General features: G+C 32.0%; 1 protein-coding gene across 1 annotated transcript; it reads left to right on the top strand.

The window, feature by feature from the left end:
- Positions 1-181: 181 nt before the first annotated feature.
- Positions 182-13,990, top strand: beta-PheRS (phenylalanine--tRNA ligase beta subunit). Its single transcript, XM_080173706.1, has 18 exons — positions 182-235; positions 1,612-1,687; positions 1,846-1,878; positions 2,133-2,224; positions 2,822-2,901; positions 3,480-3,541; positions 3,767-3,841; positions 4,059-4,199; positions 6,366-6,466; positions 7,450-7,580; positions 7,713-7,831; positions 8,769-8,864; positions 9,232-9,351; positions 9,796-9,921; positions 11,602-11,706; positions 12,044-12,163; positions 12,648-12,752; positions 13,643-13,990. Exons 1-18 carry the CDS (start codon positions 186-188, stop codon positions 13,742-13,744), a joined length of 1,734 nt encoding a protein of 577 aa, XP_080029832.1. The 5' UTR covers positions 182-185; the 3' UTR covers positions 13,745-13,990.
- The last annotated feature ends 926 nt before the right edge of the window (positions 13,991-14,916 follow it).

The following is a 14,916-nucleotide window of genomic DNA, read 5'->3' as shown; positions in this document are numbered from 1 at the left end:
TATGATGAAATTTGTTGGTTTGATTGATTCTCGAGTGAGTTATAAGTTAAAATATTTTAAACTTAAACTTAATTTAAAGACTTCACCATGCTTATAAGCTGGATCATTCATTTTTTAAGTCAATTAGAACTTATATAATTTAATGTGTTGTGTATATATATGATTATTATATTTTCAGATTGAAAATGCCAACCATATCAATCAAGAGGGATTTACTCCATTCTGGTCTTGGGAGGAATGTTGATAAATATTTTTATTTTGGAATCACTATAACCAATGACGTGTGGTTCATTTAGTCAGTTTTCCCTTTCGTACTTCGTTGTTGTTGAAATGATTTATTCTTACAGAAAAAAATCATACATGATAAAATAAGTAAAATACGAACTAAAAAAATTAATAAATTAGATATGTGTTAGTAGGTTAAGGGTTAGCTGTTATACATATAAAATATTAATAACTAGCATAATAAACTAAATACACAATTAAATTGATAATGTTTAAATTGGTTTGGTGTTTGAGTTTAGTTTGTTAGAGTTGGTTGGTTTGATTGATAGCAAGAATTTTGGGCAGGAGTAGATTATGGAGGTGGAGGGTCCCAGTTTAAGTTTACTGGGCTCTTTTGGGGACTTACAAAATTGAGGAAAAGTCAAAATTGTAAGGTAGTCTTATAATAAAAAGACTACAAGAGTTCTTGCCAGGATTTGAAAGTATCACTGTAATAAGCGAACCCGCCCCTAGGCTTTTGCGGGTGAAAATACCCCATAAAATATGGGGGAATCTGCACAAGAATAAAGGAAAAATATTTTCCCTTTCACACACACTAAAATAGATAATAAAAGCACACAAAGGATTTCTAGCGGGTTTATAGATGTTGTAGGCACGTAGGTGTAGTTGAAGTTATGAGGAGGGGTTGTTGACAGAAGTTTGGAGGGGAGAGAGGTGGTGAGACTGTTGGTGAGGAGGAGGGGGGGGGGGAGGTAGATCATCTGGCGGGCGTCTAAGTTAAGCGTCATGGGGTTAAGTTACCAAACAATGTTTCCAAGAAAGGAAACAAAGGAAATCTAAAGATTTGAATAAAAGCTTGAGATGATGTAGCAGGAAAAAAAGCAGGCAGTCAGAAAACTGTTTCTTCTTTTGGTGGCAGAAATCATCTGTGTCCGATTACCAACACTATCTTCAAAGCACCTATCAGGAATCCACGAAGATTTTGTTATCACACAAATAACAAATAATATTGACACAAATAATGTGTGCAGCGGTCAGAGAAGCACACATGTTGTGTGTTACTCCCACCGCGTCCCAGAGCAGACACGACCCTTTCGTACTTCAACAATCTTAATTTGATCCCAATTAAGTGTGAAGACCTGGATCCTGCGTCGATCTCGTAACCTGTGCTTAATCCAACCTAAAATCAGCATCAATAATGTGCCTTCATTGCTACAAAAATTATATCTATCCTTAATGGCTGAAGTAATAATTCAATAGTTAAATTCCTAAACTTCAAACTAAATTCCATGTTACTGAAAAAGTTTTAGGTCTATTCACATTTTTCCTAAATACTCCAAAATACACAGTTTAGAAATGAATACATCAACAAACCCTAAACAACAGAGTGTATACTGAGCAGGAATTTGATGAACTTTGCTTTGAGTTTGGTCTCGAGTTAGACGAAGTAGTTACGGAGAAGGTAATAATAAATTTCATACAAATAATTCATTTATAAAAAGTGATTAGTTTGGATAGTTTTTCAGCCACCATAGGTATAATGTTTCATAGATGCAATGTCTGACGTAACCTTTTCTAATAAGGATAGACGCATTATTATTTATATTAACTTTGTTTTAGAATGATGATGGGAAAGAAGAAGTCGTTTACAAGGTATTTCAAAACTCCATTATTTTACATAATTGGGTAGGATTATCTACACAAAATAATGGTAGCAAAATATGTAATGTTTATTCATTTTACTGATCTTTAAGTGGAAAAATGTGGAAATCTAGAGGCTGAATCAACCACACAAAAGAAACATCAAACTAAAAAAAACACACATTCTTAGTTTTAAACGATTGCGAAATAAGATAAAAGGGCACAGACGCAGGAGTAAAGAAAATCAAAAGAATATTTTGTTTTAGATAGAGATTGGAGCCAACAGATATGATCTTCTGTGTGTGGAAGGTTTAGTAAGAGCTCTTCTTATTTTTCAAAATAAGATGAAGGTTCCTAAGTAAGTTTATAACTTAATTTTTTTTATCTTCCTTTTGAGGGAGAAAAAATTGCTTAACCTAATACACTTTTTTATCTATATTTTTTTTCGATTGAAGATTACTCTATGTACCTATATAATTCTCTAAGAAATAAAGGTTGGGAACTTTTGATATTCAAACAAAAGGAAGGAATAACGATGTCGAGTTCATATCAGCAATGGTATAAAAAAAAAACTGTTGTATGGGGGGTTTTGTTACCCGTCCCCAGTAAAAATGGAGTTTAAAAAATATACGTTCCTCTTTTGTTAATTTTTACGCTTTTTAACATAGCTCTAGTGATTTTTCATATACAGTATCATAAGGGTTTATAAGACAATCAACGTTAGATTGTAGTACACCTGCAAATAAGATAGTCAAGATTTGATTTAAGTCCCCAATTTCAAGTCAACGAACAGGAGAATCTTATTATAAAACTATGAGTAGCCAGTATAATTCACACAAATGTTCCCACCCTCCCAGACTAAAACCTCAAATATTGATTGCATACTAATGTTGTATCTCATCTCTAAACATATGAACACTAAAGTTATATCAATAACATTGGATCATTTGTTAAGGTATGAATTAAGTAATCCTGCTAAAATGGAAAGGTTGGAAGTGGATCCAAGTGTTGAGGCTGTTCGTCCTTTTGTAATTGGTAAGCTTATGTCATTCGCATAAAAGTAGGTAATCCAACATTGTTTTTCTATATAATTTGTGTGATTTTGAATATGCTTAAATACAATGATAAAATATATACTGCACTGCTCATTGCTTATTTCATGCTCATCACTCGATAAATTAAAATACTTAAGGACAATATACAATATCTTAGCAGCTAGGAGGAAAGCTTTAAATTGTTTTACTAATTTAAGCTTCATTAGGTTTTAAGAAAAAAAGAAATCTTACCAAAAAAAATAGAGGGGGGGGGGGGTTAATAACCTATCCTCTCAGTCCAAAGATAAAGCCTTTACACACGGTTTATGACGCTAATGTATGCCAAGTACGGTTTAATTATCAGATAGTTTGTAAGGGTTTTTGAGCTCATTCATTTTTGACGTTCTTTTCTTAATTTTTAATCAAATATGCACACTTGGTAAAAATTTAATTAACTACTTAATTAATTGTTTAATATTTACATGAATATTTTTAACTAGATACAATGTATTTTCTTTAGATATAACTTTGCGTGTTATGATCTAATATGGTTGGTTTTCAATTTTATATTTATTTCAGGAGCTGTGTTGAGGAACATCACTTTCACCAAAGATCGCTACGACTCCTTTATCGAACTCCAGGTCATAAAAGAAAAACATTTTGCTATTGTTGTTTCTTTAACTCCAAACGCTTTTGCTAAGAGCTTTCTTAACTGCTACTTACCTATTTTCTTAATCCTTGCAACGCATATAGTCTTACTTTTACGCAAACAAATGAACCTGAAATTATACATTGAAAGAAATTCAATATTTATTGTTGTTAGATTACTAGCCCCAAGAATTTTTTAAATATTTTTTTTTCTTCAGGATAAGTTGCATCAAAATTTAGCCAGGAAAAGAACTCTGGCCAGTGTTGGTACCCATGACTTGGACACAATCAAGGTAATAATTTAGGATTGTAATACTTTGTTAAGAAACAGGCTAAACAGTTGAGCCATTAGCCGTTACTTTTCCAATTTTTTGTTCTACCAAATTAGGTATATACTCATACCAAGTTTCATAACGAAATTCGGATTCTAAGTGCTATTTGCGCATTGTTTATGAGATAGTTGTATTAAAATCTCCCCCCTTTACAGATTTATATAGCTTATTTTTTAAGGGACCCTTCCGTTACATGGCTCGTCCACCTGGAGACATCAAGTTCATTCCCTTGAACCAAACCAAGGAGTTCACAAGCGCTCAACTTATGGAGTTGTACTCAACAGACAGCCATCTCAAGCCTTATCTTCCTATCATTAGGATTGTTTTTATTATAAATTTAAATAAATCAGAAATAAATGTATATAAACAAAGACAAAATAAGTAGTGCATCGAAAATTATCTTAAACTTTAAAAATAGTAAAAGTTCTTGAATAATTGTGTAGCGTGGGGTTATTCCGGTCACTTTTTTCTTCTACCCAAAAAAAACTTCAAAAAATCTTTTTCCATGTATTTTGATCGCTAATGAATGATATTGCAATGAGGATGATGCCTGTCTTGGTCGCATTAAGATCTCGCAACTAGAAGTTGGTCAAAAATCGGTCTAAAGAGCGGCGGGTGGCCTATACCGGAATCACCCCAAGCGTGGGGTAATTCCGGTCACTTGACTTTGGGAGGGTGGTACACCCCCTTAAAATAAGTTTTATCAACATTTGAACTATTGATGGAAAATTTAGGTCATTGGCTTTCTAACTGTATTGGTCTCATGCAGATCGGACATTTTTTTACCACTTTTTACCCATTTAAAAAAAGTTAAAAAACATCATTTTATTTCATGCAAATTTTTTTTAAAATCATACTTTTTATTATACTAGCGGTTTCGCCCCTAGCCTCTAGGGGCTTTTCCCCAAGAGGTTTGATGAAACAAATTTTTAGTATTTAAGATTTAAAAGAAAAATAAAAAAATTTGGAGAGGGGGGAAATTTTTTTTGGGGGGGGAGGGGTAGTAGACCCAACTGTTTTAATTTTAGTTTTAATAAGAAATTTTTTTTGTGGGGGGTATTTTTCATTTTTTGGGGGTGTCCCACCCCCCAAGAAAATAGCTATAAACCTTCCCGGGACCTATGAGAAGCTACCCTGTAAAGGAGAACCCGATCGGTTCAGCGGTTAGCGAGATCCTTCGCTACTAACAGACAGACATCTTTCTACTTTGTATTATAGATAATTATGTTTTTTAAGCTTTATACATAAAATTAGAGGCAATTTCTAATTTTTTGAAAAAAGTGATTTTTTCATTTAAAAAAAATAATTTTAAAAATCCAGTTTTTGCAGCAGTTCTGAGGTGGATTCTTTAAAAAATTTGCCCCACTAATCGCTTAAAAATCCTGCCAGTTTTTGTAGCAGTTCTGAGGTGGATTCTTTAAAAAAATTTGCCTCACTAATCGCTTTGATTTTTCACGAAAAAAAGGGGGGGTTTTCAATGCAACCATCTCGTAATCAGTGAGCAAATGGTACTTGGAATTCGAATTTTGATCTGGAATTTTGCATGAGTAATCCTTGGTAGGTATATTTTCCCTAAATTGAACAAAAAGTTGGAAAAGTAACGGCTAACGGCTGGCGGCTCAGCAGTTAAGCCATTTTTAAAACTATTTTCAAGGGAAATCATCACGAAACCTATCTTCACATAATACTCTATGCTGCTCCAAAACGTTTTCAAACTGTTCTAGTCGCTAGTTGCTGGTACTAGAAATCTATAAATGTTTTTTTGTATCATTTCACATGATTTAAAGCAAAAATATGTTTCAAAAAGTTGATTCCTACATAATTTATGGCAAATTTGCCCTAAAAATAGCCAAAAAAAAACGGCTAAACGGCTGAGCCGTTAGCCGTTACTTTTTCAACTTTTTGTTCAATTTAGGGAAAATAGACCTACCAAGGATTACTCATGCAAAATTTCAGATCGAAATTCGAATTGTAAGTGCCATTTGCTCACTGATTACGAGATGGTTGCATTAAAAACCCACCCTTTTTGCCCATTAAGCGATTAGTGGAGCAATTTTTTTAAAGAATCCACCTCTGAATTCATTTTTTCTTGTCTCAAATTGGCTAGGATTGGCTTTCTATCGACACCTTAAACACCTTTCTTGCTCAATCCTAGCCGATTTGACATAAAAATCCAAACCGCGCAAAATCGCAAACACCCTCTTATACGAAAAAAAGCTGACCGGAATATCCTCACTTTTTTTTAATGAAAAAAAATATGAAAAAATAAAGTTAGAACAACGCCTCTAATTGCAAACGATAAATGAAGGCCATTTACCGGAATAACCCCACGCTACCCTACAGGAAATGTTATTGTTCAGTAAATAAAATATTTTTCTAATAATTAAAGCTTATTGAACATAAATTGCAACAGACAGACAAAGATTAATTTTGTACAAGTCAATTTACACGAAAACTAAGCAAAATGAAAATAAATAATATCAGGGATTCACCAATGTATCCTGTAATCTATGATGCTAATAATGTCGTCTTATCTCTTCCGCCAATTATTAATGGAGAACATTCAAAGATCACTCTCAACACCAAGTAAGTTTCACTTTATAGTTTTTACATTTATATGAGAGTCCTTTCATTATATACAAGTGATTTAATTTTACATTATTTTTTTTAGCTAAAAAGTTCTGTAAAATCATTCTCATACCTATGCCTAATAATAGTAATTTTAATTGTTGTTTATCTTTACCAATTTGCACTTTGGTAATTGTGTTATATATTACTAGCGGCTTCGCCCCTAGCCTCTAGGAGCTTTGTCCCAAGAGGTGATCAAAGGAAAATTTAAGGCGAAATTCGTAAAAGGACCAAGGAAATTTTCAGCAAAATATTAAAAAAAGGACCAAGGAAATCTTCAACAAAAAATAAAAAAGGACCAAGGACCCCCCCCCCCCCCCAAGAAAATAGCCTAAAACCACCACAGGACCAGTAGGTATATTCCCTGAAGAGTAGAACCCGATCGGTTCAGTGGTTACCGAGATCTTAAGGAACGGACGGACAGACAGACAGACATCATTCTAGCTTTGCCCCTAGCCTCTAGGGGCTTTTCCACAAGAGGTTTTGTCAAACTAATTTTTCGTGTTTTAGATTTCAAAGAAATTTTTATTTTTTTAATTTTTTTAGGGGGGGTAGTTTTCATTTTTTGGCGGGGTTAGGGGTGTCCCACCCCCCAAGAAATAGTTATAAACCTTCCCGGAAACTATGAGAAGCTACCCTGTAAAGGAGAACCCGATCATTTCAGCGGTTAGCGAGATCCTTCGCTACAAACAGACAGACAGACTAACATCGTTCTACTTTGTATTATAGATATGTATGTATAGAGTAAATAATTCTTGAATTCCCGTATGAAACTAACTATTCATCACAAATAAAAATATATTATGTTAGGTATTCAAAAACATCAAAATGATAGTTTATAACCAAACTTTATAACCAATACTTTATCTACACAATTGAAGGATCTTTTAATGTTTAATGGTATACACATTAAATTCCCATAAAATATTTTAAATATTTAGGAATGTATTTATTGAGTGTACATGTACTGATCTAACAAAAGGAAAAATTGTGCTGGATACACTTGTAACAATGTTCTCTCAGTATACGGAAACTCCTTTTATCATTGAGCCTGTGGAGACACTAAGTCAAGGTAAAGTTCTCTTGATCATACTTATAAGTTTGAATAATGATAAGATTTTTATGTTATTAGTCAATAGAGGCGTCTTTAGATAAAAGAATTCCACTTGCAAAATATATTTATTTACTTCACGCCTTTGTATAGGAAACGTGAGTGTGTACCCAACATTGAAGTACAGAACTGAAGTGATAAGAGCTGAAAAAGTAAACAATCTTGTTGGAGTTAATCAAGGTCCAAAGCAGATTGCTGATCTCCTCAGCAAGGTAATATTCTAAACTTGGATAAAGCTGGCTAGGTAGGTGGGATATTAAAAAAAAGTATGTCTTTATTGGGGATTGTATTCTAAATGTGGAATTATTAGTTGTTTATTACCTACTAGCGGCGCAATTCAAGTTTTTAAAATAAAAAAGATGTTTAGGAGGGGGTCATTTATTTCTAGGGGCAATTTCCATACCCCAAAATAATGATAAATAATCCCAGGAAATATTAACAAGTTACATAGTAAAGTATAGAGAATAAGGATGAAAGTATAACTGTCAGTATTCCTCTAACTAGAAATGGTGTAATTATTTAATATTTACTAGATGTGTCTAGAGAGTATAGTAAACAAGGATGAAAGTATAACTGTGACTATTCCTCCAACTAGAAATGATATAATTAAATATTTACTAGATGTGTCTAGAGAGTATAGTAAACAAGGATGAAAGTATAACTGTGACTATTCCTCCAACTAGAAATGATGTAATTATATATTTACTAGATGTGTCTAGAGAGTGTAGTAAACAAGGATGAAAGTATAACTGTGACTATTCCTCCAACTAGACATGATATAATTAAATATTTACTAGATGTGTCTAGAGAGTATAGTAAACAAGGATGAAAGTATAACTGTGACTATTCCTCCAACTAGAAATGATGTAATTATATATTTACTAGATGTGTCTAGAGAGTGTAGTAAACAAGGATGAAAGTATAACTGTGACTATTCCTCCAACTAGACATGATATAATTAAATATTTACTAGATGTGTCTAGAGAGTATAGTAAACCAGGATGAAAGTATAACTGTGACTATTCCTCCAACTAGACATGATGTAATTATATATTTACTAGATGTGTCTAGAGAGTATAGTAAACAAGGATGAAAGTATAACTGTGACTATTCCTCCAACTAGACATGATGTAATTATATATTTACTAGATGTGTCTCGAGAGTATAGTAAACAAGGATGAAAGTATAACTGTGACTATTCCTCCAACTAGACATGATGTTATCCATCCTTGTGATATTTATGAGGTAATCTTCGTTTAAACTTTTTTTATTTTTTTTTATTTTTTTAGAGACACTATATAAGGATCCTAAGTATTTTTTAGCAACATCCTATGTCTCACATTATTGCTACCTCCACATATGGGCACTAATCTGAAATAGCTGATAAGCACCGTAAAGTATTATTCTTAAGAAATTCTGGTCTATTTCGGGTCGTTGTTTCTCCAGATTATTTGTAGGCCAAGTTCTGCCTGTTCTGAAATTTTAAAGCTTCACCGACTGCGCTAATATTATTAGGAACTATCAAAACAATACTTTTACTCTACCATTTTTATAAAGCTCATTTCTGTTTTATAAAGATATGAAATGTGGAACATGAATTTATATTATTTAGGATGTCGCTATTGCTTTCGGTTACAACAACATTGAAAAACTGACTCCCCAAACTTTGACAGTAGCTCAGCAACTCCCTATCAACAAGCTCACTGACCAACTTAGAGAGGCAGTCGCACAGGTGGACGAAACTTACACATCATTTATTTTCAAAAATATTGGACTAAAATTTTTATGGATTAGATAGGTTCACAATTTACATGAATGAACTGAAAGAAAAAAAAACAGAATAATTATTTCTCGCATCGTATTATAAACAGTATTCCGCAGATGTAGAATTTACAATTATAGGATTTAAAACCAGTTTTTTTAGCGCCGAGGTGCCGAAGGCACAGGCTAAAAAAACTGGTTTTAATCTTATGATTGTACATTTTTACAATCGTAGAAAGCTGGATATTATACGATGTTAGACATAGTTTTTTCGTATGGATAAGAACCGGTTCATATCCACCGGATTCGAATTAATACGAGAAATAATTTTATTGCTTTTTTAAAGAGTATAATTAAATTTTAATGAAATACTTTATTCCGACAAAAAAATTTTATTCTAATTTAAAAATTCTAGAGTGGATTTACTGAAGCTTTAACCTTTTCTCTTTGCTCCCGTGATGACCTTGGATTGAAAATGCGCAAGAAAATAGAAAATATTCCAGCTGTTCATATTGGAAATCCTAAAACTCTGGAATTTCAGGTATTCTATAAATGTTTACTAAATAGTATGGTTTGTAGTAGGGTGTTTGCTTGTATAGATATACTAGAGTTGGGCTCGATATAATTATCTCGCTATTGGCTAGGTTTATTCAATGTTTTATTTACTTTCTTTTGGTTATCTGAAGTCTGACTAATAACCCTATTCTTCCATTATCTTCTCCCTGACGATTTCTTTCTTTAAACTATTTTAGAATCTTAATATTTTTTATTTCAAATTATCGTCCTGAAAGGGTTAAAATGTTCAGTTAACTCTTAAAGAGGACTATCCACGAACGAGAGCACATGATTCTAAGTACCTTCCAGCATTGATCCTAAGTATTTTCTTTCAGAATATAATAGGTCACCATATATTATTAATATATTGACGAGAAAATTTATGTTTCACCATATTTTTTTAGGTATTTTAATTGATTTTGAAAACTTTTATGAAGCTAATTCTTTTAATAAAATGGATATTTGATGATACATATGCGAATACTCGTGTTATATAGATTGTAAATTAATCCATATTAGCATTAATTTAAACATACATATGAGATATAGTAAATGTGCTTTTGACTTTTTTAAATTTTTATCATTTGACAACATGGAAAATTAAAGACACCCCGAACTCCACAAAACGTTTGATAAAATTTTAACGAAAAATGGTGGACATTTTTTTACTTTTCTTCAACTAGAAGTGGTGAAACATAAATTTTCTCGTCAATATATTGATTATTGATAGTGACCTATTATATTCTGAAAGAAAATACTCAGGATCAATGCTGGAAGGTACTTAGAATCACGTGCTCTTGTTCGTGGATAGTCCTCTTTTAGTTCAATATGTGAGCACATTAAGCATGCATCGCTAGTATCAAATTACTAACTAAGTTTTCTTTTATTTATTATATTATTAATTTAAATTTTCTGTTTTATGGATAGAAATTTAATACTTCATTATAATTCAAATAGCAACACAAAATAAAAAAAATGAATTTTTCTTCATAAAGTATAATAATGTGTCTTATCGTTTTGGTCAATGAGAGTTTATTACGGATTATTGGAGCACTATGAGTTTTAAACATTTATCGCTTGGAAAACTTGAGCTCATATATAGACATTTATTTTCTATATAGATCTGTCATGGATCTTGATGCAATAAAGCAGGCTGTTTTGTAAATGTTAAAAATTGGAAGATTTTATTAAACAAAAGTTCCCACAAATATAAGTATTAAATGAAATGTTACATCTCTATGCCTGTACAGTGTACATGTAGGAATAGTTATTTCTTTCATCGTATTATAAACGGCTTTCCGCGGATATAGCATGTACAATTATAAGATTAAAACCAGTTTTTAGAAGGCACCTCGGGGCTAAAAAACTGGTTTTAATCTTATGATTGTACATTTTTATATTCGTGGAAAGCCGTTTACAATACGATGCTAGACATATTTTTTTCGTATGGATGAGAACCGGTTCCTATCCACCGGATTCGAATGAATACGAGAAAAGTCTTTTTTTTATTTGAAAATCCGTAAGCTTTTATGAAAACTTACCTTGTGTAATTTTATATAGGTATTATTGATACTGTTATAAAATAGATCAAATAGAAATTAACTTATAGTTTCAGCATAATGATTTCATTTTCCACAGATTTAAAGAAAGCCTTTATTAATATTAGGTAGCACGAACAGCTCTGCTGCCTGGACTCCTGAAGACTGTTCAGGCAAACAGGAATATGCCTTTGCCTATCAAAATTTTTGAAATCTCAGATGTTGTTTTAAAGGTAATATTTGTAAAGGGGACTATCCACGAACAAGAGAAAGTGATTCTAAGCATCTTCCCGAAGTGATTCTAATTTTTTTTGGTGAATATACTAGGGTTATGTTTAACATCGGTATATCGACTAAAAAAATAAGTTTCACCATAATTATCTCTAAAAAAAATTTTTGAAATGTTAAGCTTTTTTTACCACCTAAATTATAAGAGGTCTAATATGTGTTCTAAAATTTTGAAATTGTGTTATATCCTCACCCCCGTCAAAAAAAGAACTGGGAGGTTGGTTGGTATCAAACTGAGATTTTTCTCCAACGCAATCAATTTTTAAAAATTTATATTTGCAGGACATCGGAACCGAAGTTGGGGCAAGAAACGAGAGACACTTATCTGCTCTCTTCTACAATAAAACCTCTGGATTTGAAATTATTCACGGACTTCTTGACAGAGTCATGCAACTTTTAGAGGTAATAGTTCTTTAATATGTACAAATTCGTTTTCCTTACTTCTACCAATTCAATAATTTTTTCAGAGTTTTCTCGTCATTTGCATGGGCGGCCTTTGAAACATCTAAAATGATAGTCTCTAAAGTTTGCTTGTCCGTTAGTTCGTTGGTTATGCCAACAGAGACACTACACTACACTATAAATATTCTAGAGACACACTTTCTAAAGCAGCCAATAAATTACGGGTTGAAACGTTTAGACAGGAAACTACGGTGTCCGCATTCTGTCATTCGTATGTCCATACATCCGTCCGTCTAAGTATGTTTGTTAGCAAAAAAAAACTTTTGGCTACAAGTTGGCTAGATTAATGGATCATTTAGTTTAAAATGCTATTACCTATCCTAATCAAACTTGTAGTAAGAGTGTGTTCTATACTAATTTACTCCAATCTCACAATTACAACCGTCAAAATATATACTGTTACTTACAACCTACTTTTCTATAGGTGCCTAGATCCGAAAACAAGTCCAATAATGGTTACTATTTGAAATCAAGTGAAGATCAAACTTATTTTCCTGGTAGAGCAGCACAAATAGTCGCGTATGGACAGGTAAAAACATTTTTCCAGGAAAGGAGGTGAGCTGTTATGGCTACGAACGATAAACAGGCCAATGTCTCCTGCCTTCCTGGATAATCCGATCTTAATTACTTTTTATTCCTTTCTTAAAATCCATCAATTGAGAAAAAAATTACTGCTTCCTCGCCATTTGTCTCTCGGGGATCTCTGAGTCCGTGGTAATAACAGTAATCTTTTTTCATTTCAAAAAAGCATCAGTTTTCATGAAAACTAATACCCATTGTTTTAAATATATGATTATTATTTTATTTTCGTGGACATTTGTCCTTATTTAGATACGATCACGATGTTTTATTATTGCTCACAACCATATTTAATCCAGCAAAAATAAATTATTTTGTTTTTAATATAGAGTAGAATACAGATTGCTTTGCCTTACATAGACAAAATTAATAAATGCATTTTCCTATACAAGTTTTATATATTTTAAGTATAAGTATTTACTTTCCCATGTAATTTTAAAAAGTCGAAAATCTTAAAATACATCAATCTTCAGATAATTGAATTTCAAATGAACAGGAAAATAAAAAAGAAATATTTGATTTTAATGTTCACTGTTCAGAATTAGATTTTGTCATCTGAGCAAGATTAATTTCAATTTAACTCAAAATTAAATTAGCTTTTTAAAGGAAAACCTTAAAAAAAGTTACTCCTTTGGCAGCCTAAAATTATTGAAATGAATGTGTGAATGAGAATGTTCCTTTATCCAACATGATCCACTCCTTAAATATAGCTAACCAATGACAGAAAAAGTTTGTAAGGCTTTTTTTTTTGGGGGGGGGGGGGCTATTTTCTGTTGATCGTCCCCAACTCTTTTTCATTTTATAATTTTGAATTTTACTAATATAAATTTACTATTTCAGGTGATTGGACATCTAGGAGTATTGCATCCCGAAGTTATCACTGGATTTGATCTTAACTTGCCCTGCTCAGCAATTGAAATAAATATCGAACCTTTCCTCTAAAATCCTACGAATATTATTTTGCTTAGTGTTGCAAAATTAGCCCTTTCCTTTTGAATTACAAAGAATTAATTCAGTTTAACTTTTGTCACAAAAATAGAATTCAAAACTTTTGCATTTTACGTTGGTTAAATTGAATTAATTAAAGTTTTAAAAATATTTTTGAAATTGATTATAAAAAGTCATGTTTGTTAATTGTTATTTTATTTAATTTTTTTATGTTAATTCAAATAAAATTCTTGATATTCATGTCTTGGTTACTATATAAAACATATTTTCACGGTAACACATTTCATTGTTGATTCATGAATTTTTTAAGTAGCGAAGCTACTACTCACAAGGCAGGTCAAAGTCAGACTCAACATGTTCTATAGTTGCACAACTTGCAACAAACAACGGATTATTTTATTTTGAGAAGTAAGTTTGAAAGTCCAAGAAACGTTTAATATTAAGCTTTCCGTTCCTAGTTATACGTTCACACCCACCATCCATCTAGGTTACCCTTCAACAACATTTCGCAATTTTTTTAAATTAAGTCATGTTAAAACTGTCGTATCGAAATCAAAGTTACGATGATTTCTGTTATGCTGTTTATGTAAGCTAATCAACTCAATAGTCGTTACTATACGTCAGTACATCCATTAAAACATTCTTATGTTTTTACTTCGTAGACAACAGTTATTTGTACCTATGGTTTATTTATTATTTTTGCAACACTGATTCCTAGGGACAACGATATAAAATATTTTAAGTGAGTTATCTTTACAATTAAGTTACAAAATGTCCTCAAACAGAATCAGCATCTAGTATTTACGTAATTAAGTTCAAATACAATTTTGATTATAATTTAAAATTGATAATCTGCTAATTATATTTTGACATTCTACAAGTGTTCAAGTTCGTTTGTTCTAACGTTTGATTACAGAGCTTTTTTTATGGATGTTGTCAGCCTTGTTATGGATATGATTCCTTGTTTAGACTAGAGTTACTACTGCATTGCATAGGTTAGGTTTGGGCCTCTAATCTGCATACAACAGGGAAAGTGGGGCCTGCAAATATTGTTTGGTTTCATTATTATGTTTAAGATCGACTTTTTTACCTTCAATGCTCAGTGCAATGTTGATCACATATAATACCAGGAAGACATCATCTATAAGTAGCGAATAAATTCAAGC

Source organism: Acartia tonsa, chromosome 10 (genome assembly GCF_053477335.1).
Source record: "Acartia tonsa isolate MP-2025a chromosome 10, ASM5347733v1, whole genome shotgun sequence".
Taxonomy (NCBI): domain Eukaryota; kingdom Metazoa; phylum Arthropoda; class Copepoda; order Calanoida; family Acartiidae; genus Acartia; species Acartia tonsa.
This window is presented reverse-complemented; position numbering and strand designations above follow the sequence as displayed.

Excerpts from the sequence above, each read along its gene's own strand:
- beta-PheRS (XM_080173706.1), top strand. The coding sequence starts at position 186 with ATGCCAACCATATCAATCAAGAGGGATTTACTCCATTCTGGTCTTGGG. Across the intron at positions 1,688-1,845 it reads ACGAAGTAGTTACGGAGAAG|AATGATGATGGGAAAGAAGA; the intron begins GTAATAATAAAT and ends ACTTTGTTTTAG. Across the intron at positions 3,842-4,058 it reads ATGACTTGGACACAATCAAG|GGACCCTTCCGTTACATGGC; the intron begins GTAATAATTTAG and ends TTATTTTTTAAG.